At 45.1% G+C, this 25424-nt stretch overlaps 2 protein-coding genes across 6 annotated transcripts in view; one reads left to right on the top strand and one right to left on the bottom strand.

Moving 5' to 3' along the window:
• The window catches only part of exoc6b (exocyst complex component 6B), a 58733-nt gene extending 56116 nt beyond the window's left edge, over nucleotides 1-2617 (bottom strand). The window contains exon 1 of one of the 2 annotated variants that reach the window (XM_061913063.1): nucleotides 2392-2617. In XM_061913063.1, coding sequence (XP_061769047.1) covers nucleotides 2392-2549 — 158 coding nt within the window. In that variant the 5' untranslated portion in view covers nucleotides 2550-2617. The remainder of the gene's footprint in view (nucleotides 1-2391) is intronic. The other variant, XM_061913064.1, reaches the window with a different exon arrangement.
• Nucleotides 1-25424, top strand: part of tkfc (triokinase/FMN cyclase) — a 48637-nt gene that overhangs the window by 13290 nt on the left and 9923 nt on the right. The window contains exons 1-15 of one of the 4 annotated variants that reach the window (XR_009808452.1): nucleotides 1939-2952; nucleotides 3021-3101; nucleotides 8592-8781; nucleotides 8850-8954; nucleotides 9267-9454; nucleotides 9520-9598; nucleotides 9677-9766; nucleotides 10618-10652; nucleotides 10721-10805; nucleotides 10874-10963; nucleotides 11038-11154; nucleotides 11259-11378; nucleotides 11475-11612; nucleotides 11681-11787; nucleotides 11854-11960. Coding sequence is in view for 3 of the 4 variants with exons in the window: in XM_061913068.1 (XP_061769052.1) it covers nucleotides 3096-3101; nucleotides 8592-8781; nucleotides 8850-8954; nucleotides 9267-9454; nucleotides 9520-9598; nucleotides 9677-9766; nucleotides 10618-10652; nucleotides 10721-10805; nucleotides 10874-10963; nucleotides 11038-11154; nucleotides 11259-11378; nucleotides 11475-11612; nucleotides 11681-11787; nucleotides 11854-11960 (1457 nt within the window). In the remaining variant the exon portion in view is untranslated. Of the gene's footprint in view, nucleotides 1-1938; nucleotides 2953-3020; nucleotides 3102-8591; nucleotides 8782-8849; nucleotides 8955-9266; nucleotides 9455-9519; nucleotides 9599-9676; nucleotides 9767-10617; nucleotides 10653-10720; nucleotides 10806-10873; nucleotides 10964-11037; nucleotides 11155-11258; nucleotides 11379-11474; nucleotides 11613-11680; nucleotides 11788-11853; nucleotides 11961-25424 lie in introns of those variants that run through there. The other 3 variants (XM_061913068.1, XM_061913066.1, XM_061913069.1) reach the window with 3 other exon arrangements.

Genomic DNA, 25424 nt, shown 5'->3' with positions numbered 1-25424 from the left:
GTGCGTGTGTATGTGTGAAATATAGTGCTGACTGGATTCAGATTATTCACTCATTTAGAACGCCCAGCACCTTATGACAGAAAGACACTGAACGTATGTAGAGTGTATTTCTACGTCACATAGATGAGATGCTCCAGTACTGTAAATATCGCTGCAGTGTAAGGTTAACAAAGCAAATGACCAACAACTCTATCAGTCCCACTTGTGCATTTGATGCAGCCATGTGACCGAGTTGACATGTCCTGAGCAGGTCTACTGTCAGAAAGGAATGTAACAGCATGCTTCATCCTGCTCACCAAGTACACACGCATACACACACACTTAATTATTTTAACTCTATTTCCCTCTTGGACAAATCAACTGCATTGTTTCTACTGACCAGCAAGAGCAACAAATAGCAGCACATAAAGTCATGTATAAAGAGAATAGGGCCAACTCGTTTCAGGCGATCTCCTCGATGATTGGTCAAAAGGCACTCATGTGACTAAAGGGCGCCATGAGTGCTACTAACTTTGAGTCAATGTATAAATGCCCCTTAGTGCAACATGGGCCTGCTCCACCCACAAGAATTGTGGAAAGCTTTTACATTGCCGGAAAGAAGACAAGTATGGGAAGTGAAGGTCCGTGAACAACACTGGAGAACCCCCGATAACAGTGTCTTGTGCCAGGTAAACAAACGACACAATGTTTGCGTTCTGTTCAGTATATCACAGAAGCTTATACAAACAATAACAGAAGAAATTAACAAATTAAAGAAATGGTCATGCAAAAACAGACTATCTTTGAATCTCAGTAAAACTAAAATAATGCAATCAGTAACAATAGAAGAGAATGTCAAACACAAATACAAACAGACGGAAATTGAATGAGTAAAAGAAACCAATTTTCGGGTGTAGTAATAGATGTTTATTGCGCTGTCGGGTGGGTGTTACAGTGCCTGCTGGTCACAAAATATTGCAGGAATGTAGGAGCATAGTGGATCAAATACAGCTGCAAAATTTTACTTTTACAATATAAAAGCATGTTTTATTGTAAGTTTATGAGCCGCAGTATGTTTAGAAGTATAAATAGACGTATTATTTTGGTCTATTTCGTCAGAAAACCTCATGTCAAAACGAAAGCAATTGCATGCACCCGAGTACAGCCACCCACATCCTTGGTAGCGGTCATGGCGCCTGTTGTTTAGTTTGCCATATTCTTTTTTTTTTTTTTTATATGCGACTGTGGTACGTAAAACACATAACACTTTTATTATTCCCACAAATACAATTCTGTGGCACCCACTCAAGTCACCAGGCAGTTTGCGAGATAGTTTGCAAATAAGAATCATATTTTGATAGTGAGAAATAGGTATACCCTGCCTTCCGCCCGAAACGCAGCTGAGATAGGATCCAGCAACCCCCCGCGGCCCCGAAACGGACAAGCGGTAGAAAAATGGATTGATTGATTGATTGAAACTTTTATTAGTAGATTGCATAGTACAGTACATATTCCGTACAATTGACCACTAAATGGTATCACCCGAATAAGTTTTTCAACTTGTTTAAGTCGGGATCCACGTTAATCAATTCATGGTAGGATGGATGGATGGATAGAAATAACATTAGAAGTTGCAAAGTCTTTTAAAAAACAAGTCTTGCTTACAGTGTTTCCCTGTTTTTATGGAAAATGTTATTTTGCGACAAAGACCAAGGAAACAAGATGGGGGAACAAATCAAAGAAGATAAGAGGACTGGAATAGCTAGGACAAAACTACCCCGCCTTCCGCCCATGTGTAGCTGAGATAGACAGCTCCAGCACCCCCCGCCACCCCAAAAGGGACAAGCGGTAGGAAATGGATGGACATATTAAGATATTATGCACAGGAGACCCAAGTAGCCAGAAGCAGGTTGCGGAATGACGTCAGCGCAACCCGATTGGACGTTCAATATGCGCTATGGCAACACTGACAGCCCATCATGACTTTTTGTCCAGTATTTTGCGTCTGAATTTATAAGTGATAGTAAGAGCACATATGTCCTACAAATAACTGTCAATGTTAACAATATGCTTTGTTTACATTTAGTGGCACAACAAGGACCAAAGTGGATGAAGTGTTAGCTAGTCTTTCAACTGAATAGTGAGGGTTCGTTCTTCAGTGAAACAAGTGAGCAGAATTACAATTAATTAGCAGAGTAGGCTAACGTTAGCCTGCTCACATATGTCAGGATTCAGACACAAGAAAGGCTCGGCTGGGCAGTGAGACCAAAAGGATTTCCACCTAATGAAGCGAGTTAGCTGGCAAGCTAGGTGTCCGATAAAGGACGTTGGGTGTTTTAAAGTTCGGAGCTAGCCAGCTGGGCGAAGCCGCCGAGAGGGGTGGAGCAGCACAGCCGAAGCAGGGGAACTTACCGGAGAGTCGGCCCAATACAGTTGGTGTCCGTGCTCTCTATTTCGCGGAGAATTCGCTCGTGTTCGGCGGCTGCCTCCACCGTCGCCATACCGCATTTTGTTCTGGACTGTCCCGAGATGGGCTGAGGCGAGCGGACGATTTGCGCTCCGTGCGTCATGGCGAGCCGCTGGTCTCGGGTTGGTTCGATGTCCTCATGGTGGCGCCCGAGTGAGCGGGGTTAGACTCACGTATTCTACAAAATAAAACTTCAGCACACATAATTCACTACCTAAAATATATACTTTCTAGTATTGTGGTTTTGTCAGCTAATGATTGACTGATTAAAATATTTTAATAACATGTAACCTTGTATCGTTGGTCTTGCTTGCATTAATATGTCTTCGAACCATTTTTGTAATAATTTTGCTCTCAGAAAGAAATAGTGAATGCTAATGAAAAAGGCGCGGCTGAGACCGTGACGTCGACGTCAAACAACACTATCATGCTTTAAACATAACTAATATTGATTGAGCGGATCCTGACCAAAATGCCAGGCCTTTTGCGTTGCAGTTTTAAGAATCGTGAGTTATTATTTATCATCATTGTTTTAACGTATTATCTTTACAACATGTTTTATTTTGTTTTGAAGGGGTGACATCCGGGTCTTTTATGTTCAAAGTACATTGTAGGCTGCGTCCACCTGCATCTGGGAGAGAAACTTGTCATGGAGGTAAACTCACCCAAAAGACACACAGCAGAGACTCAAACACGACAATGTGCTTCTTTTCTTTCATTCTTTGTGACTTTACGCGGACTTTTCAACACTTTTCTACCCTCAGAAATCGAAGTCTGTGCAGAATTAGACTATATGTAAACTACTATATATTTACCATCCAAGCTACAGCTACCATACTTAACAGTATTGTGTGTCAATCAAAAATGGGAATTGTTGTTTGGCGATATAACTATTGTATTGGCAGTGTTGGGCAGTAACTAGCTATACATGTAGCCAAGCTACGTAGCTTAAATACATTTTCCAACAACTTTTCCTGTAACTTAGTTACTTATTTTTACCGAGTAGCTTTCCTCTAGTTTAATTAGCTACTTTTAGACCCATGTTGCTAGGTAGCTTACATTAAAGCTACAAAGAGAGAAAATGGACTGCGAATCCAGGCCAAAAAATATGGAAAATACAATGATCTGGATAAATGAGAACAATTTATCCATTTTCTACCGCTTATTCCCTTTGGGGGCGCTGGTGCCTATCTCAGCTAAAATCGGGCGGAAGGCGGTGTACACCCTGGACAAGTCGCCAGCTCATCGCAGGACCAACACAGATAGGCAGACAACATTCACACTCACATTCATACACTAGGGCCAATTTAGTGTTGCCAATCAACCTATCCCCAGGTGCATGTCTTCGGAAGTGGGAGGAAGCGAGAGTACCTGGAGGGAACCCACGCATTCACAGGGAGGACATGCAAACTTCACACAGAAAGATCCAGAGCCCGGGATTGAACCCTGACTACTCAGGACTTTCGTACTGTGAGGCAGACGCACTAACCCTTCCTCCACCGTGCTGCCCAGAACATTTACACATACGGAGAAAATCAATGATGATTGGTTGGGGTTTGCACGATGAGTCACAATTGGCTAGAGGTTAGAGCGAAATATTACAGACTGGTTAATCTGAGGCTAGACAAGGCGGATCTTCGAAACTAGTAAGCAAAATAATAACAGACACGCTTCAAGCTGACGGCTGAAAAAACAAATATACTTGGAAATAGCTGAGGAATTCTTTCCCTCAGATTATATTTCTCTTTTAGTGATGAAGACGACGTGCAGGAAACCGACAATAATGCATGTCCTTGGGCATACTTAGATAAATGTATGCATTTAGCGAAAACAATTCCCCAAACCTTAGTTTTTAGTTGTTTACTCTGTTAACCAAAATCATATCTGCTCTCTTCATCTATAACGCCAAACACAAATTTAAGAACTTGCATTAAGGCGAGTGGATTTCAAGAGAAGTTTTACTGGACATAACCATTACTAACTGTTCCCAAACAAAACACAAGTCATTGTTTTTTTCTGTCAATATATTAATAGACACTGTTTTTCTTACTGTAGGCAAAGAGAGTGAATAACATTATAGGTTTGGGCCAAAGAAAAGACAAACTAAATAAATATACACAGTTGGGTGTGGGAACCCTCAGAGGTAGTTGTAGGGTCTCCCAGCTAAATGACAGATAGTAAATAGTAATTGACACTCACTGGGTCCATTTGTACACTTTCAGCTACATTAACATCGATATTATACATGTAGGCTCACAGATATAAATGCTGTTAAAAGTAACTTTGATGTAACAAGCTACTTTTGCCATGTAGCTTAGCTACATTTAATCAAGAGTAATTGTAGCTCAGCTTACTACACTTTCCAAGTAGCTTGCCCATCTCTATTTATTTGATCTAATCAAACTTTAAAGGCGTTCCCAACAGGGACGGCCCCAGGATTTTTTTCTCCCAGGGCCAAGGGGGTATGAGAAGGGAGCTTAGGTGGGTGCTGAGAAAATAATCGATTTTCAAAACTTCAGTTCTCTTTTTTTTTTTTTTTAGATAAAATCAGTTATGGTACACAGCAACAGCATGTTCGATATAAAAGTAGTTTTAACTAAATTTGCCCAAAGATTAGTCAACAAAGTAGTTAAAGAGGCTGTTTATAACTTTCTCACAGTTATGTTTTTCAAAGCTAAAAATAAAACAAAAATGACATTGGCTTGCTTGTGTTATACCACTAGTGGTTTAACAGAATACAATTTGTGTGAAAACGGACTATATTTTTCATGATTACTAAGTTTGTGTAGTGAAATTGTTTTAACGGCCCGAATAAAAAGGTTGGTGTTTACAGCGGTCACTAAACCCTCTCTCGTCAATTCGTACGTGCAGGGAGCGCGTGCACACCGAGTCAGAATCCAACATGCTTTAATAATCCCCGAGGGGAAATTAAGACACATACAGAAGCAGTCCAAGAGAAGCAACAAACAATTTGTAGTCATGTTGTTTTTATGATATCAGAATCAGAAAAGTTTTTATTGCCATTGTTTGAGAACGGGTTCACAAACTAGGTATTTTACCTGGCGCAATCGTGCAACAAAAAAGACATATAAGACAGAATAGAATAACATGAGCTGTAATTGAGCTATCAGATCTTGGTATTGTTCACGTGTCTGATGGCCGAGGGGAAAAAACTGTTCAGGTGGCGGGAGGTGTGGGTCTGGATGGACCGTAGTCTCCTGCCTGAGGGAAGAGGGGAGGATATTTTGTGTCCAGGGTGATATACATTCAATGATGGCTAACATTAACTATTCAAATCGCTATATTATTAGCTTACAACACCCAAAGCTAATGCCTGTGCATGTGTTATGTACGTACATAGTTACGTCATCACGTCCTATAGAAGCCGGAAGAGGGCAGGAAATAATGTGTAAAATACATTGGAAAGTTAGTGCCCTCGAGACATCTGTGTAAATGTTTCTAACAGCCCCTTCAATCTGAACAAAAGCAACGGTGGCAAAAATGTTTCGAGTGCAAAGGTGACGCTCATACGTCTGCTAATAACCAGACAATACATTAAAAATGACAGCAAGTGTCTTTATTATGTGCAGCATAATTAATGAAAACAGACAACTGTGCATTGGCAATATTGTTTCGGATCACATCATTATAACTTAAGAAATTATTAATGGTTAACCTAAAGGCTACAAAGTGCATTCCCAAATGATTGCTCTAGAGGGGCCGGCCGAAAAAGTTTGCATTCAGGCTGTGATTGGGCAGCCAAAAGATGGAGCTGGACATTTGATAGCAGTTTAGAAAGATGTGTGAATGGCCATAAAACAGGGGTCGGCAACCCAAAATGTTGAAAGAGCCATATTAGACCAAAAATACAAAAACAAATCTGTCTGGAGCCGCAAAAAATTAAAAGCCATATTACATACAGATAGTGTGTCATGAGATATAAATTGATTTATGAGGACTTAAAGGAAACTAAATGAGCTCAGCTATAGCTACAAATGAGGCATAGTAATGCAATATGTAAATACAGCTTGCCTAAATAGCATGTTAGCATCGATTAGCTTTCAGTCATGCCGTGACCAAATATGTCTGATTAGCACACTCCACATAAGTCAATAACATCAACAAAACTCCCCTTTGTGCATTCATGCACAACGTTATAAGTTTGGTGGACAAAATGAGACAGAAAAACAAGTAGCATAAATCATGTTTTAGAAAGTCGGAGAAAGTTATACATGTAAATTGTAAACAAACTAGGGTGAGTTCAAGGACCGCCAAAATTAATAGGTCAAAACGGCGCTCACCAAATACTCAAATCAGTGAAGCATGTTTAATACAAACAGTGTGCTTTATAGCAATTAGGGAGGTTTGTGTCATGGTTGTCCTACAGAAACCAAATTAAAAGAAAAAATATGTTTTTCTCCCCTCATCATTTCCATTTTTCATATATTTTTGAAAAAGCTCCAGATAGCTCCTAGGGCGGCGCTTAAGAGCCCCATGCGGCTCCAGATCCGCCGGTTGTCGACCCCTGCCATAGAAAGATGGACTCAGCCCGATGATAGGTTTAGAAAAGATGGGCTTGGCCCAGTGCGCGTAGGGGAGGGACAAAAAGGGTCATATTCAGGCTGTTATTGGACGGCCAAAAGATGAAGCTGGACTTTTGATTGGCATTAGAAAAATGAACCCAGTTACGTGATTAGCCACAGAAAGAGAGACTCCGCCCGGTGAACGGCTTAGGAAAGATACACTCACGGAGAGGATTGGCTGCCATGAAGCTGTCCCGTTTTGTGGGTGATCTTATTTATGTGGCATCATGTTTTATCATACCGGTATATGGATAATCCACTGACGTCACAAATGGGGCAAATTCCAAATGCCTCCTTTGGAGAAGGTATGAAGGAAGGCAAGATTTTTTTATAAATATTTCCGCAATGCCCCCACGGATTGATTTCAAGTGTCTAGGACTTATACAGATCCAAAATACACAACAGCAGGTACCAATTGTTAAGAAAAGTTGGTTTTCCATAATAGGGACCTAAAATGCTGAAAGGGTGGGGAGCTCAACTGGGGACAGATTTCTGATGGGGCTATAGACTCCCTTTACCCCTTGTAGCCCTGTCCCCAGTTCCTAATGAGTGTTATAAAGGTGAATTAAAAGGAGTGTTTGCGACTATCAATTATTCTGGTAACGAGTACTCTTATCGATTATTCTGTTTGATTAATTGAGTAATCATAATCAAATACTATATAATATGAACATCTATATTTTCAGGAAAATGTGTGAAATAAACAATTATTGTTGTGCTTGCCATAACCTTTATTATTTTTTATAATAAATGCACATAATCCACGTTAAAATTGCACTTTTAACATCCATTAGTGTCTATTAACTCAAAGATGTGAAAAACATTCACACAGATCACATCACTCACACACCATTGCTCTCATGTGAGCTCTATTGCAGGGACCGTGTGGAATCTATGTCTATGTATTTAAAGTTTCCGGCACTCCATGCAGTCCAGATTTTATACATTTGCACTAGTAACACTCATTAAAAGATTAATCAAAGCAACAAAAAAGAAATCAAAGCTTTTTTCTAATCAATTAATTGTTGCAGCCCTATCTTAGTTGCAGCCCTATTAGTTATTTTTTTTCTAACCAACTAGCTTATGTTACTAATATATATTTTTAAAATGTCTGTCGTGTACATACAAACACTAAATATATTGAATAAAACTTGCTCGTCGACCCGGGGAATTTGTTTGGCATTCAGGCTTGTCATCGCCGCTGCCTCGTCCACACATACACGCAGGGAGCGCATGCACACATACAAAAGCAGTCCATTAGAAGTAACGAACAATTTGCAGCAATGTTGTTACAATGTAATATACATTCAATGATGTCCAAATCGTTATTAGCTAACAACATACAACATGTTATGTAGTGTTTACATCATCACATCCTAGAAGCTGTAAAAAGGTATAATATAATGCTTAAAACATATTAGAAAGTTAGCGCCCTCTATGCATCCACGTAAAGGTTGCAAACAGCCCCTTAAATAGGTTGACAAATTGTTCAGGCTACTAAGTTGTTTTTGAGTGTGTGTGACAATTGTGAGACCAAACAATGTATTATCTCTCTGGTGCAGCCCCCAAAGAAGCTAATCAACTCTGCAGAGGACTGTGTTGACGAGGCTCTCTGTGGCCTTGTCAGGGCCTCCGGTGGCCTTTCTTTGCTGCAGGGCCACCGTGTCATTCTCCGTTCCGACCTGGACAATGTGAGGGGAAAAGTGGCACTGCTGGCAGGAGGAGGCTCAGGCCACGAGCCCGCACACGGGGGTATGACCATGTCACCACATGTGGAGAGTGTATAAACTCTTTGAAAATACTGGGGATGTCATGTCCAGGGTATGTGGGTGCTGGGATGTTGTCTGCAGCAGTAGCAGGAGGGGTGTTTGCGTCTCCCCCTCCTGCTGGAATACTGGCTGCCATTCTGTGCCTACACAATGCTGGTAAGATTACCTTTTCTCCTGTACACTAAAAATATTGTTAACCATTTTCGGCTCACAGCTTGATTTTTTATCAGCATATTCTAAAAAAATAACAATAAATATACATTAAAAAATATATTCCAGTAATAACAATGTGCTTTATCTACTAACACAAAGCTACAATCTGAATGTATTTTTAAAATAGCTAGCATGTATAGACCTGCATTTAGCCCAGTGAAAAATGTCATAGCAGCCCCAGCATCCTTTGTTTTTTCTGTATGCGGCTCTCACTGTAAAAAGATTGGCACCCCCTCAAAAGTTTTGATTGAGCAGGAGCATCTGGGGTCCTTGTCATTGTAACAAACTACACCGGAGATCGCCTCAACTTTGGACTGGCCACAGAGCAAGCGTGCAACCGCGGTGTGGCTGTCAATATGGTCATCGTTGCTGATGACTGCGCCTTTAAACGCCCCACGAAGGCAGGGAGAAGGGGCTTGTGTGGCACTGTTCTCATTCACAAGGTGAACCATTCAGTTTAATCATGAGAGACAAAGAGTTTGAGGATGGAAGTAAACTTTTCCCTCAGCTGGCAGGTGCCTTAGCAGACGAAGGCTGCTCATTGGACCACATTGTTGCCATGGTGACAGAGGTGTTAAAGGGCACAGGTAAGGCTCTAGTGCTAACTAAAGCTGGGTTGTCCATGGTGATGAAAAGCCTGCTTGACTGCTAGTATTGTTTTGCAGGTACATTTGGAGTCAGTTTATCCCCGTGCAGCGTTCCCGGATGTCGGCCTTCTTTTGAGCTTCCCCCAGGGGATATGGAGCTCGGCTTAGGTGAGGACGAGGTCCCTTGGTATTTTATCTTTACCAAATATCAGAACAAAGACCCACAGTGAGGCAGCATTTAGCCACTATCGCCCCCACCTGTGGAACAGCCTGCCTGAGACCCTCAGGAGTCAGACTGCAAAGACCAATTTTTTTTTGTAAATGTTACAAACACACCTTTTGAATCAGGATTTATATTCATCATTTTGAATTATTCTTAGGTTATTAATTATCTACTGCTATTTTTATTATTTTTTGTCATTTTATGTTTATAATCATTATTTATAGTTATCACAAAAAAAATTACATTATTTTATTAAAGGACTTTCATTTCTAGTTAGTCTGAAGCGTGGACGCATCAAAGCTTGCAATTTTCCTCAATCCTTAAGGCCATGCTATGTTTTATTATTGTCAATAGTGCTGTGCGTGCGATGTGCTTGCATGTGTGTGCGATTTTTGTTTTGTAATGTATCTATTTGTTATATTTTTCCCTGTTGTAAAGTCTTTTGTATGCACAAAAAGTGCAATATAGATCACATTTGTTTGATTTATTGATTGATTCCTGCAGTGATAGACTTCCGTGGAATTTCACCTTCCGTCGCCGGGCCCTGCTGGCCTCGGTTCGCTTTCGTGTTTTGACCTGTTTATTTGTTCAGACACATCGGTTTTACTGCAATTTTTTCTGACATATTGGATTATTTTCAGTCTTATTTGTATTTCAATTTCAATATTTTGTACAAAGTTGCACCTGTCATGAATAACTTGCGAGTAGCGATGTCCAGTGTGAAGTGAGCATTTAGACACTGTACGATTGGTCTAGTCTAAGTACAACTATCTTGTTTTTTGTTCATCTCTTGCAGGAATCCATGGAGAACCTGGTGTCAAAAGGTCAAAGGTGAGTCCAAGAATAGTAAACAAAGATTATGTTGTTTTATTTTTTTGAATGAATGAATCTTAAATTAGGTGGATTCTGCAGACCAAGTGGTGTCAGCCATGATTGATCACATGACCAACGCAGAGAGTCAGTCACACTTGCACCTTAGGAAAGGTAGCCTCTGTCATTTAACACATTTGGTGACTTGGTCAAACTGGTGTCCATGCCGCTCTCTGACACAGGTGACCAGCTCATTGTGTGCGTGAACAATCTGGGAGCGCTGTCAGGTCTGGAGATGGCCGTGGCGACGCGGGCCGCGATTATCAGTCTGGGTATCAACATTGCGGATTGGGTGACCAGCATGACGCGGCATGTCATGTTCATCCGTCCGTCGCTATGGTTACAGAAAACCGTGGGATGGTAGTCGCCAGGGTGATGTCTGGGTCTTTCATGACGTCGTTAGAGATGGCTGGAATGTCGTTGACACTGATGACAGCCAATTCGGAAATACTTAGACTCTTTGGTAAGAATTTGCTATTTTAAAATCACGAATCAAGTGCGATAGCGTGAAGCTAGGCTAAAATTAAACAGCAGTCAGTGAGCTTTAATGACTGTAATCTACGGTAGATGCCAAGACCAGTGCCCCTGCATGGCCAAATCTCAGCAATGTGCATGTGAGCGGACGCAACCATATCACAGACGCCCCCAATGTGCCCACAGGAGTGCACAGCGATACACAGCCAGAAGGTTAAATCATTTTTCGCCACACATATGCATATATACATTTGGTGAAATTTCACATGTTGAGTTAAAAATATCACATGACTGATGGCTCTCTTCCAGGACCAAACAGTGCTATGATGCGGGCTGTGTTGGATAGGGTTTGTTCCACACTTTTGGAAAAACAGGAGGAGCTCAACGCTTTGGATCGTGCTTCTGGGGACGGTGACTGCGGGAACACACACGCGCAGGCGGCCAGAGGTGACACGACACAAAGAAGCAGACAGCACAAAATATGTACAACTACATTGACTAAAACTTTCACTTAGCCATTCGGGTATGGCTCCAGAGTCACATAGTCCCCGGTTGCCCCAAGCAACTGTTATCCACCCTCGCTAAATTGGTGCAAGTGAAAATGGGCGGGTCTTCAGGAGCAGTAAGTTTTTCACCTCTCTTAATGACGTCATAGTTTTTGCACACGTTGACTCATCGTGCATCTCAGTTGTACAGCTTGTTCCTCACGGCAGCGGCCGGTCACATGACAGAGAGGCAAAGCAGTGCTGCAACGTGGGCCTGTGCAATGCATGCTGGGATGCTGGCCATGAGAAGGTGGATCTTTAGCTCCAATTTATGTGATAATGTTTAATGAATATTCAATACGATGTCTTCAAATGCTAATATGCTGTAGACCGAGGTGTCCAAAATCCAAGTTGGGGGCCATTTGTGGCACGCAGGGAGGTTTTTAGTGGACCATAGTTTACATATTTTCCCATCAATATATTTTGTGAGGGACATAGCATGTTAATGAAGGGGTTGTCAAGCTGTCGATTGTAAATGTGACAGACATTGTGATTGACCGGTCAATCCTTGGGAGTTTACCAGTCGATCCAGAAATTGTTAGGAAAAATGAATGAATGATCAAATGAGTTCCCTTCCCTCCAGGAGAGTGACCAACAGAACTGCCAACAAGCTCACAAGTTAATCCCTGAACCCGCCCAAATGCCTCGTCGCTCCCCACGCACACACTCCGCTAGCCAAAGTACCGAGCTCAGTCCCCAAAACCTGGACAATGCCGCTCCAGCGCACACAACACAGGCTCTCCCAGCATGACATATCCACAAAAAATCATATAGCTGCGGCGAGGTGTTAAGGCTAAATGACAACGCATCGACCATCTCCAGCCGTAACAACACTCCCCTTTTTGTCTAACCACCCTTACTCGCCCACGTCAGAGAGCCAACAGGCCAAATAGCGTTGCTGTTTTTCACAGCACCAATGTACGTACTAAGCCCGATGAAGAGCCACAAAAGCAGAGATGCTTCTGTCGCACATGCCTCAATCATAATTGTCCTTTGGCAAAGAAAAAAAACCTAATTTCAAAATAAAGCAGATTTGAGCAAAAGCCACAATAAGATAAGTCAAAATGTTGACAGCAATGGCCCATAGAAACACAGATGTTTGCCTCTAAATACAGAATCAGTTTTTAAGCTTTTCTACAAAATTCAGTAAAATACATATAAATGTCAGTGAGTGAGAAAGTAGGGTACTGTAGATCTTGCTTTGGTTCATGGCCGAGACCAAAGATCTTGGGCTCAAAAAGGTTGATGTTTACAAATTTAGGAAAACAAAGGAATAACACTAAAATGCACACAACACAGTACAGTAACACATAATAAACTAAAAAAGCCCGGGAGAACATAGGCCTCCGTCAGACCCATCCATCCATCCATTTCCTACCGCTTATTCCCTTTGGGGTTGCGGGGGGCGCTGGTGCCTATCTCAGCTACAATTGGGCGGAAGGCCGTGTACACCCTGGACAAGTCGCCATCTCATCGCAGGGCCAACACAGATAGACAGACAACATCCACACTCTCTGCCAGACCGTATCTCCCAATTTAAGAATCCTCTGAAAGTCAAAGGTCAATCAAAATCCGCTCATAAATTTTGTGGGTTGTTTTCCAAACTTAAGGCTGGTAAACATGAAGATTTTCTAAATCTTAAAATATTCCACCCATCCATCTTCTTCCGCTAATCTGAAGTTGGGTTGTGTGGGCAACAGCCTAAGGAGAGAAGCCCAGACTTCCCTCTCCCCAGCTACTTTGTCCAGCTCTTCCCGGGGGATCCCAAGGCGTTCCCAGGCCAGCTGCGAGACATAGTTTCACCACTGTTTTCTGGGTCATACCCATGATCTCCTACCGGTCGGACGCACCCCGAACGCCTCCTCAGGGGGTTCAGGGGGCCTTCTGGCCAGATGTCCGAACCACCTCATCTGCCTCCTGTTGATGTGTAGGAGCAGCGGCTTTACTCTGAGCTCCTCTCGAATGACAGAGCTTCTCACCCTATCCCTAAGAGAGAGCCCCGCGACCTGACAAAGGAAACACATTTTGCCCGCTAAAAAAAATATTAATCCATAATAGACCCCTAACTTATTTTTTTGTGTAACCTTTACTTAACCAGAAAAAATCCCATTGATATTAAAAAAATATTTTTCAAGTTAATTTTGGCCAAGAGGCAGCAACGTTACACATAAAATTACATTTGCGATCATATTACACATTAAAATGACAGGATGGTCATCAAAAAACACAGTTACTGTCAACTTAGGCAGCTTCAAATGCTCTCAGTTTGGTTTTAAACATCTTTAAGGATAAAATCTCAGTCAGCTTGCAGTCTGTAGCATGGTCAAAGCACAAGGAGCTGTATAGACAAAAGCTTTTTCCCTAGCTCTGTGCAAGCAAAAGGGACATAGATCATTGGATTTCAGTGCCTAAGAGTCTGCACTTCTCTCTGTAATCAATGTACAGATGTAAGAGGGCAATAGTCCTATAAGAGCCCTGTAAATACAATTGTACCAATGACACTGTCACTTAGTGACTAGTAAAGGCCATCCCATCCAAAAGTACAAGTCACAGTTGTGTGTCATGGCTCTACAGTTTGTGACAGACCTCAAAGAAGCATGGTAAACATAGTCGAACGTCTGAGTACAGAAACGAGTAGCATTCATATAAAAAGGTCACCTTAATCTAGCAAATATAAAAATGTGGTACTGAAAAGGCACTCTTTTACATAAAAAAAACAGGGTTCAGGGGGAGGAGTATATTTATAGCTAGAATTCACTGAAATTCAAGTATTTCATATATATATATATATATGTATATATATATATATGTATATATATATATATATATACACACACACACACATATATATATATATATATATATATATATATATATATATATATATATATATATATATATATATATATATATATATATACAAACCCCGTTTCCATATGAGTTGGGAAATTGTGTTGATGTAAGTATTAACGGAATACAATTATTTGAAAATCATTTTCAACCCATATTCAGTTGATATGCTACAAAGACAACATATTTGATGTTCAAACTGATAAACATCTTCTTTTTTTTTTGCAAATAATCATTAATTTTAGAATTTGATGCCAGCAACACGTGACAAAGAAGTTGGGAAAGGTGGCAATAAATACTGATAAAGTTGAGGAATGCTCATCAAACACTTATATGGAACATCCCACGGGTGTGCAGGCTAATTGGGAACAGGTGGGTGCCATGATCGGGTATAAAAGCAGCTTCCATGGAATGCTAAGTAATGCACAAACAAGGATGGGGCGAGGGGTCATTAATTTGTAAGCAATTTGTCGAACAGTTTTAGAACAACATTTCTCAACGAGCTATTGAAAGGAATTTAGGGATTTTACCATCTACGGTCCGTAAAATCATCAAAAAGGTCAGAGAATCTGGAGAAATCACTACACGTAACCGATGATATTACGGACTTTTGATCCCTCAGGCGGTACTGCATCAAAAACCGACACCAGTGTGTAAAGGATATCACCACATGGGCTCAGGAACACTTCATAAAACCACTGTCAGTAACTACAAATGGTCGCTACATCTGTAAGTGCAAGTTAAAACTCTACTAAGCAAAGCCAAACCCATTCATCAACAATATTCTGTAACGCCGCCGGCTTGGCTGGGCCCGAGCTCACCTAAGATGGACTGATGCAAAGTGGAAAGGTGTTCTGTGGTCTGACGAGTCCACCTTTCAAATTATATTTGGAAACAGAGGACGTGGTGTCCTCCAGACCAAAGAGGAAAATAACCATTCGGGTTGTTATATGCGCAAAGTTCAAAAGCCAGCATCTGTGATGGTATGGGGGTGTATTAGTGCCCAAGGTATGGGTAACTTACACATCTGTGAAGGCACCATTAATGCTGAAAGGTCCATACAGGTTTTGGAGCAACATATGTTGTCATCCAAGCAAGGTATCATGGACTCATAGGGAAACAGGGTTTGTATATATATATACAAACCCCCTTTCCATATGAGTTGGGAAATTGTGTTAGATGTAAATATAAACGGAATACAATGATCTGCAAATCCTTTTCAACCCATATTCAATTGAATGCACTACAAAGACAAGATATTTGATGTTCAAACTCATAAACTTTATTTTTTTTGCAAATAATAATTAACTTAGAATTTCATGGCTGCAACACATGCCAAAGTAGTTGGGAAAGGATATGTTCACCACTGTGTTACATCACCTTTTCATTTAACAACACTCAATAAATGTTTGGGAACTGAGGAAACTAATTGTTGAAGCTTTGAAAGTGGAATTCTTTCCCATTCTTCTTTTATGTAGAGCTTCAGTCGTTCAACAGTCCGGGGTATGGTGTTGTAATGCAGTTGTGTTTCCAATAGATGGCACTGTTGTACTGTTGATTATTTTCATTCCACTTCGTATGTGCACTTGCTGTATTACCTCTGCTGCCAGTTAATAAAAAATCTGCCAAAGAACAGGTTATGGGCCCAGATCGTCGCTAAAAAGCTGTTGTGCACGGACTTTGTGTGAAGATAAATTGTATTGTGGGAACTCACAATGGAGGATAAGATGTTTATTGACAGACTGAGCGGACCAGAGAACTGGGCAACGTGAAAGTTTCAGATGGAACACTTGCTAAAGGCTAAAGGACTATGGGGCATGCTAATGGAGACGGAGACGCTAGCCGCAGATGCTAATGCAGCACCACAGGCGGAATTCACAAGACGGAGAGAGAAAGCATTCTCTATGTTAGTGCTAAATGTAATTATACCCCAGTTGTACCTGATAACAAACTGTCAAACTCCCAGAGGCGTGGACCACGCTGAAAGCCCATTTTGAGAGGGATACTTTAGCCGACTGTTCCTGAAGAAATTATATTTTAGATGTGAAATTAAGGAAATAGAGGTTTTAACTGATCATTTAAAACAAATGAAGGAGCTAACTGATCAGCTATGAGCAATTGGATCTGTAATTGAAGACGAAGACCAAATTGTAACACTGTTGGGTAGCTTGCCACCAAGTTATGCCACAATTGTCACTACACTCGAAACAAAGATTGACAACCTGACACTGAAGTTTGTTCAGCAAGCATTAATAAATGAAGAGTAAAAGCAAGCAAATGCTAATGATTCCAGTGGTGCTACATCAGGTGGTGCCGCCGCCATGTCATCAAAATTTCCAGGAAATGTGCAGAATAGCTCCAAAACAGTGGGAGCAGCAGACACAAGTATGTGGAGATGTTACAAATGTGGTAGAGAAAGCCATATCAAGCGCGAAGTTCCAACCTTGAAAAATAAACCACGAAAGAAAATCAACAAGGCTAAGCCCATGATGTGTGAGGATGAAGAAGATTCCTCTGAAAGTGCCTTTGTGATCACGGATGCAAACAGTGACAGACCACAACAGGCTGATTGGTTAATTGATTCTGGAGCATCAAACCACGTGATGTGTGATATAGACATTATTCAAGAATACCAGCAGTTCACAAAATCACAGTCTGTGAAACTGGGTGACGGCAGGGTAGTTGACGCCCTAGGAATTGGAAATGTCAACCTGAAAATGACTTTCAAATTAAGTGATGTAAAAAATATCACAATGTATGACGTGCTGTATGTTCCAAAGCTGTCTGGGAATTTATTCTCAGTGGGAACTGCTACCAAGAAAGGGAATACAGTGCAGTTCAGAAAGTCTCGTTGCTACATATGTGGAAAAAGTGGAACACTTCAAGGAATGGGAACACAGAGAGCTGATGGACTATATCAGCTGGATATTGAAGGAAGTGAAACTGTATGTCACAGTGCTTCTGTAGCAGCCAGCCTGTGGCAACAGCGCCTTGTTCACGCTACCAAGCTTAAAGAACTCAAAGATCTAGTGAACGGAGTGAACTATTCTGCAGAAAAAGATATTCCCTTCTGTGAAGGATGTGTGGAAGGCAATTTTGCTAAGGAGCCACTCAAGTCGATTGGAGGAATCCGTTCCAAACGCAAGATGCGGCTGATTCACAGTGAGGTCTGTGGTCCCATGCAGACTGAATCTATGGGTGGAGCAAAATATTTTGTGACTTTCATTGATGATTACACAAGATGCTGCAAGGTATACTTCTTGAAACAGAAAAATGAGGTGCTAATCAAATTCAAGGAATTTGAGAGAACATTCTCAAATGAGTTTGGTCTAAGCGTCACCAGGCTAAAGACAGATAATGGTGGTGAGTACACATCAAAGGAGTTTCAAGAATATTTGAAGTCTTAAGGCATCCACCATGAAATGACTGTACCTCACTCACCACAGCAAAATAATGTTGCAGAAAGAAAAATCAGGACATTAGTTGAAGCAGCTAGAAGCATGCTGTCACATGCAAAGTTGTCAAAGATATTCTGGGCAGAGGCTGTAGCCACCGCAGCTTACATACAGAACAGGTTGCCCACAGCAGTTCTGAAGGAAGAGACATCCTATGAGAAATGGTGTGGAAAGAAACCCGACATGAGTCACATGGAGATGTTTGGCTCTATTGCTTATGCACATATCCCAGATGAAGAAAGAAGGAAACTGGACAAAAAGGCTGTGAAGCTTCGTTTTGTGGGATATGCAAACAATGCCAAGGGATATCGCCTGTATGATGAAAAGAAGAGGAGGATTCTAATCCGCCGTGATGTCATCTTCGATTAATCAAACTTCAGCTGGAAGCAGGAAATGAAAGTACCCTGTTTGGAGAATGAGATAACCATACTGTAGCGGCTGCTACGGGGTGTTAGCGAATGGCTTTGGCTGGGGGGCGGGACTTCCGGGAAGATATAGGGAAGTGACGTTGTTGATAGAGTGTGTGTGTTCGAGTTGCCCGGGAAGACGGCTGGAAAGACACATGAGTGCTGTTGTATGGTTGTTTTGCATCTTGTGCAATAAAGATACGATAAAACGGAGAAGTTGTATGAGCCTGCATTCCTGGGATTATTACACTGGTGTCAGAAGTAAAACGGCGAGTTCGAAGGAGACTTTGTCGCGGTAAGGACGCATTAGCCAGTTAGCTTCAGTCTGTGAGTTAGCTAGGACCTCTAGCCGTTTATCATGTTTAGCTCCGGTGAAAGGAAGTATAAAGTGGAGCGGGATGACGCTGTTTTGGAGCGGGTGACTGTCGAACAGCCACGCTACTGCTCGCACACTAGCGGCTCGTCGACCCGTGAAGATGTAAAGTTGCCGCCGCCGCCGCCAGCAACTTCCCCGCACGGCGCGGCCCCCCCACCGTCTGCTGCATCAGTGAAGACGCCAAAATTTGCCGGTGGATCGGATTGGGAGGCGTTCCACGCTCAATTTGAACTGTTGGCAGACGCTAGAAGGTGGGAAGCAAAGGACAAAGCATTGCAATTGGCTTTGTGTCGAGAGGGAGAGGCTCTTTCGTGCCTCCTGCTGCTGGATCCCTAACAGCAGCGATGCTACGAAGCCCTTGTGGGGGCACTCAAGAGGAGGTTTGGGAGATGGTCTCAGCCAGCACTTCTAAAAACTGAACTGAGAGGGAGGTGCAGGAAGCCTGGCGAGCCACTCCGGGGGCTCACTAATGACATTGAGGGTCAGGTGCGCCGTGCATATGGTCACCTGCCCGCTGAGGCACGAAACGAACTCGCAACTGACCTGTTTGTTGGAGCCATTACTCCTCCTGACCTGCGCGGGCAAGTGCAGCTTCAGCACCCGAGGTCCCTGCAGGAGGCACTGGAAGCTGCTGTTGAGAGGGAGATGCTGGGAAGTGCTGCTGCAGCTGGGGAACTGGAAATGAAACCCCATCCAGTGAGGACGGTGTCGTCACACCCGTCTGGTGACATGGCGCCGGCTTGGGCGACAGAAATTACCGAACTACTGAGGGCGGTGACTCTGCAAAATCAACATGGCCCGCGCCCCATGCAGGTCTGCTTGGGATGTGGCCAACCTGGACACTTTCGCAGGGAGTGCCCTGCCACTCGTCGTGAGCCGGGAAACGGCGCCGGGCCCGCATAGTCGGGGGTATGCGGGCCCCTACGTCCACCACGAACCCTGACTCGCCAGCACACGCTCGTCAGGCAGGGGAAGGAGCCCGTCAGCACAGCCAGGGGGGAGGGGCTCCATCCCCCCCAGAAGCAGACGACGACTCCCCTTCTTCTACTCCTCGCTTTCTGGCAACCGGAGGAGCCTAGCGGCACAGCCAGGGGGGAGGGGCTCCGTCCCCCCCAGAAGCAGATGACAGCAGTGTGCCACCAATGGCGGTGGGCTGGACACGAGGGGGCCCCAAAGGAGGGGGCTCCTGCCACATTGCTGTCTCTGTCCAGGGGGTGCCTACCGCGGGCCTGGTGGACACAGGGTCATCAGTAACGCTGGTAAGACCAGATGTTCTGCCCAGCAGTTCACCACTTGAGCCTACAGCAGTACAGCTCCGCACAGTCACTGGCCAGCTTGCTCCTATGGTGGGAAGGGGGTTCCTGTGGTTGTGCGTGGGGGGAAAAAGTCCGCCATCTAGTTTGGGTGGCAGACGTGCAAGACTGCTGCATCTTAGGGCTCGACTTCCTCCAAGTCACTGGGTGCCTGCTAGACATGGGGAGGGGTACACTTAACTTCCCGGGGGGCCCAACAGTTGCCATGGGTACCCTAGTTCCCGGGCCCCTTCCCGTTTCACCGCATGCTTCTGCATTCTGGTTGCCTCACACCGCACCAAGTTACTACTCCTGCCCTCACCCTGTCTCCCTTCAGCCAATGAGGGGGGAGACAGAGCTGTTTACTACCCGGGGATGCCAGCCCCGGGCAGCCCCGGCCACATCCCCTCGCCCACCGCCGGGCCCCCCGGTCATAGGGGGAGGGGTGTGGAGAGAGGAGTACGGAGACCTGGAAAAACAGCAACAACAACAGCTGAAACAGCTGCTGATGGAATTTCAGGGCAGCTTTGCAACGAATGAGAGTGAAGTGGGAAGAACCCACTTGGCAGAGCATGTAATAGACACTGGCTTGGCGCGGCCCATCAAATGTCACGCGCGCCGCATCCCCCTCGCTCGGCAGCAGGTATGCGACAAGGCCGTGGATGACCTGCTGCGGGCCGACTTTATTGAGCCGTCTGAGAGCCCCTGGGCGGCACCTGTGGTCATGGTCGCGAAGAAGAAGGCTGATGATTGGCGATTCTGTGTGGATTACAGACGGTTGAACAAAGTGACCACAAAGGACTCTTACCCCCTACCCCGTATTGATGAGTCCCTGGACCTAGTTTCCAGCTCGTCGTGGTTCACCACTCTGGACCTTAAGAGCGGATATTACCAAGTGCCCCTTTCTCCCGAATCTCGCCCTAAATCCGCCTTCTGTACTGGCAGGGGCTTGTGGCAATTCAAAGTCCTTAGTTTTGGGCTCTGTAATGCACCTGCCACTTTTGCCCGGCTTATGGACAAAGTACTGGCTGGTATTCCACGCCAAGAGTGCCTGGTATACCTGGACGACATCCTGGTACACGGGCGTTCTTTCGAAGCAGCTTTGGGGTCCTTGAGGAGAGTCCTGGAGAGGATTCGAGCAGCGGGCCTTAAACTGCACCCTGAGAAATGCAGTTTCATGCGACGAGAAGTAACCTTCTTGGGACATGAGCTGGGTGCCGATGGCATTGGCGCCATGGGTGAGAAAGTGCGGGCCGTGAGAGACTGGCCCGCCCCTCGAGACCAAGGACAGCTGAAGAGCTTCATTGGGCTTGCCTCTTACTACCGGAGGCACGTGCGGGGTTTTGCTACAATCGCCGCGCCCCTACACCGTTTGCTGGAAAGAGGCAAAGACTTTGTGCCAGGAGGCATTCTGGGGGTTGAAACGGGCCCTGTGTGAGGCCCCGGTACTCGCCCCACCTGACCTCGCCCTGCCCTTCTTACTGGACACTGATGCCAGCGGAGTGGGGGTGGGGGGTGTACTTGCACAACCGTGGCAGGAAGGGGAGAGGGTTGTGGCGTACTTAAGTCAGAAACTCACAAAGTCGGAGCGTAATTACTGTGTCACCCGCCGAGAACTGCTGGCCATGGTGCTCTCTATTAGACACTTTAAATACTACCTGTGTGGCCTCCCCTTTGTGATTAGGACTGACCACTCTGCCCTCCAGTGGCTAATGACTTTCCGGGAGCCGGAGGGGCAGGTCGCCAGGTGGTTGGAAGAGCTACAAGGATACGACTTTAAAATAGAACATCGGCCGGGCGCTCGCCACTCCAACGCGGACGCACTCTCTCGCCGGCCGTGTGCAGCAGACGGATGTCGTGACTGCGAGCGCAGGGAAGCTCGGGAACAAGAGCGGCGGGCGGAAGGCGCTGAGGGTGTGGCCGTCAGTCAGGCTGATAACGTTGCCTGCAAGGAACTACAGACTGTGACGAACACTGATTGGAGGCACGCACAGGAGGGTGACACAGACCTCCATCCTGTCTTGCAGTGGATAGAGGCTGGGCGGCGCCTGCCTTGGGAGGCAATGGCACCATTCTCCAAGGCTACCAAGGGACTTTGGGCCATGTTTGACTCACTGCGGGTGTCCCAAGGCGTGCTGCAGCGGGCATTTAAGGCCGCGGCCACGGGTGAAGAACAGTGGCAGGTGGTGGTGCCAAAGGGACTGCAAGGGGCGGTGCTTAGGGCAGTGCATGGGGAAGGTGGGTCTGGACATTTCGGGGTCGCCAAAACACTTAAGCGGCTGCGACAGGGGTTCTATTGGGGTCGGCAGAAGAGAGATGTGGATGATTTCTGCCGCCGCTGCGACCCCTGCGTTGCCCGCAAAGGCCCCACTGGGCGCTCACAGGCGCCGCTCCAACAGTTCCCAGTGGGGTGCCCCATGGACAGGGTGGGGATTGACATTACGGGGCCGTACCCACGGTCGGACAAGGGGAACCGCTATGTCCTTCCCGCCATTGACTATTTTACAAAGTGGCCAGAGGCATACGCCATTCCCAACCAGGAGGCAGAGACCATTGCTGATGCCCTGGTGGGGGGCATGATAAGTCGGTTTGGCGTTATGGCGTCTCTGCACAGTGACCGGGGCACGAACTTTGAGTCCCGGGTGTTTTCCGCCTTGTGCGAGCGCCTGGGCATCCACAAAACCCGCACTACCCCATTGCACTCTCAGAGTGATGGGTTGGTGGAGCGTTTCCACCGCAACCTGGGAGACCAGCTCGCCATTGTCACCTCCCGCCACCAGCGTGACTGGGACGAACACCTACCGCTGCTGCTGATGGCGTGTCGCTCTGCTGTCCAGGAATCTACGGAGTGCACACCGGCGCTTCTCATGCTAGGGAGAGAGATGCGCACACCAGCAGAGCTGGCCTTTGGCCGCCCTCCTGATGCCCCGGCCTTCGCTGCAGGACCAGAGTACGCCAGGAAATTACAGGACCGGCTGGACTCAGCCCACAGTTTCGCTCGGGAGCAGCTGCAGGAAGCTGGTGTGAAACAAAAGCGCTACTATGGCATGACGACCCGGGGGAGGGACTTCGTGCCAGGCGAGTTGGTCTGGGTTTACAACCCGATTCGGAAGAAGGGCCGCAGTCCCAAGCTGGACAGCAAATGGACAGGGCCCTGTAAGATACTCCAGAAGCTGGGAGAGGTTGTGTATCGTGTCCAGCTGTTCCCCCCCCCCGGGGAGGGAAAGTGGCCCTCCACAGAGACAGACTAGCCCCCTACCGGGGGGGCCCCCCTTCCCCTGCCTCGGATACACAGGTGACCTCTCCCTTGCCCACCCAGCCCTTTCCCAATACCCCGCTTACGCCCCAGGGAGAACCAATTTCCCCTCCCCTTGTGTCCCCCGCCCCCTCCAGCTCCCTCCCGAGGACTGGCACACCTGACCCAGTTGTCCCATTCCTGAGGACTGGAAGGGAGCGGCCGAGGCGGAAAAAGAGGCCTCCGGACCGCTTGCAAGACTTTGTGGTGTCCTTAGACTAGGGAAAATGGGGTGGGGGTGTTGTAAACCTGTTTTGTGTGATGTAAAGGTTACGTTGTCTACATTGTTTTGTTTGCACTAATGTGTTGCTCTGATTTACATGCTGTTGTGATGTCACCAAATGTTGCCTTACGGGTCAGTCCTCGAGGGCGAGGACTTTTTGTAAGGGGGGGGGGGGGGTGTAGCGGCTGCTACGGGGTGTTAGCGAATGGCTTTGGCTGGGGGGCGGGACTTCCGGGAAGATATAGGGAAGTGACGTTGTTGATAGAGAGTGTTTGTTCGAGTTGCCCGGGAAGACGGCTGGAAAGACACAAGAGCGCTGTTGTATGGTTGTTTTGCATCTTGTGCAATAAATATACGATAAAACGGAGAAGTTGTATGAGCCTGCATTCCTGGGATTATTACAATACAAACAGATGAGAATGACAGCACTATCTGAACAAGTGGCAGAATCCGAAAGGCTCCAAGGAGATTTGGATATGATGAGTTTGTCGATATAGTGACTGTTGACCATCGTGCCAATATGTGTCGTGTGACAGAGCCAATCACACTGAAAGAAGCATTTGTGAGTCCTAATGCAAAAGAATGGCAGGAGGCGGCTGACTTGGAATATGAGTCATTGCTGGAAAATGAGACGTGGGACTTGGTGATTTTACCAAGAGAAAGAAAGGCAGTAGGATCGAGATGAGTGTTTACAGTCAAGCATTATAGTGATGGAAGAGTGGAGAGATACAAGTGCAGGCTCATTGCCAAGGGATACTCACAGTTGTATGGTGCTGACTATGATGACATATCTTCACCTGTGGTACGTTTTAGCTCTCTTCGTACATTATTGTCCTTTGCCATTCAAAACAATTTACATGTACACCAGATGGATGTTGTTACTGCATTTCTTAATGGGCACCTGGAAGAAGAAATCTACATAGAGCAGCCAGAGGGCTACATCAAACCAGAGCAGGAACACCTGGTATGCAAACTAAAAAAATCAATCTATGGACTGAAGCAAGGAGCAAGGCTTTCACAGAGTTCATGATGGAAATCGGATTCAAGAAGAGCACATCAGACGTCTGTGTGTTAGTAAGATCAAGAAAAGAGCTTGAGATACTCGCAGTTTACGTCGATGATTTGATTCTGATAACAGAGTCAACTGAGAGCATGAACGAGCTCAAAGTGGCTCTCAAGGAACGCTACAAGATGAAAGACATGGGAGAGCTGTCCTATTTCCTGGGCATCTCTGTGATCCAAGATAGAGAGAAGAACCGTGTAATTCTTCATCAGAAACATTACATTGAAGCCATACTTCAGAAATATGGAATGGATAATGCAAATTCTGTGGAAACTCCTAATGATGCTAATGTCAAATTGAGAACGTGCGATGGTGTCAGTAAGCAAGTGACCAGCACACCTATCAGTCAATGGTGGGAAGTATACTGTATGCTGCAATGGCCACACGACCAGACATAGCTCAAGCAGTGAGTGCTGTGTCAATGTTCAACTCAAATCCAGATGCTGCACATCTGACTGCTGTAAAGAGGATACTTTGATACTTGAGAGGGACAGTAAACTTTGCTCTCAAGTATGACCAATCAGACTCTGGAGCTTTGATTGGATTCTCAGATGCTGACTGGGCTAGAGATCAGGATGACCGACGCTCAACAACAGACAACGTACACCCTAGACAAGTCGCCACCTCATCACAGGGCCAACACAGATAGATAGACAACATTCACACTCACATTCACACACTAGGGCCAATTTAGTGTTGCCAATCAACCTATCCCCAGGTGCATGTCTTTGTAATATAAATATATATATATGT

Source organism: Nerophis ophidion, linkage group LG10, assembly GCF_033978795.1.
Source record: "Nerophis ophidion isolate RoL-2023_Sa linkage group LG10, RoL_Noph_v1.0, whole genome shotgun sequence".
Taxonomy (NCBI): Eukaryota; Metazoa; Chordata; class Actinopteri; order Syngnathiformes; family Syngnathidae; genus Nerophis; species Nerophis ophidion.
The sequence above is the reverse complement of the archived record's forward strand: the minus strand, read 5'-3'. Positions and strand labels throughout refer to the sequence as shown.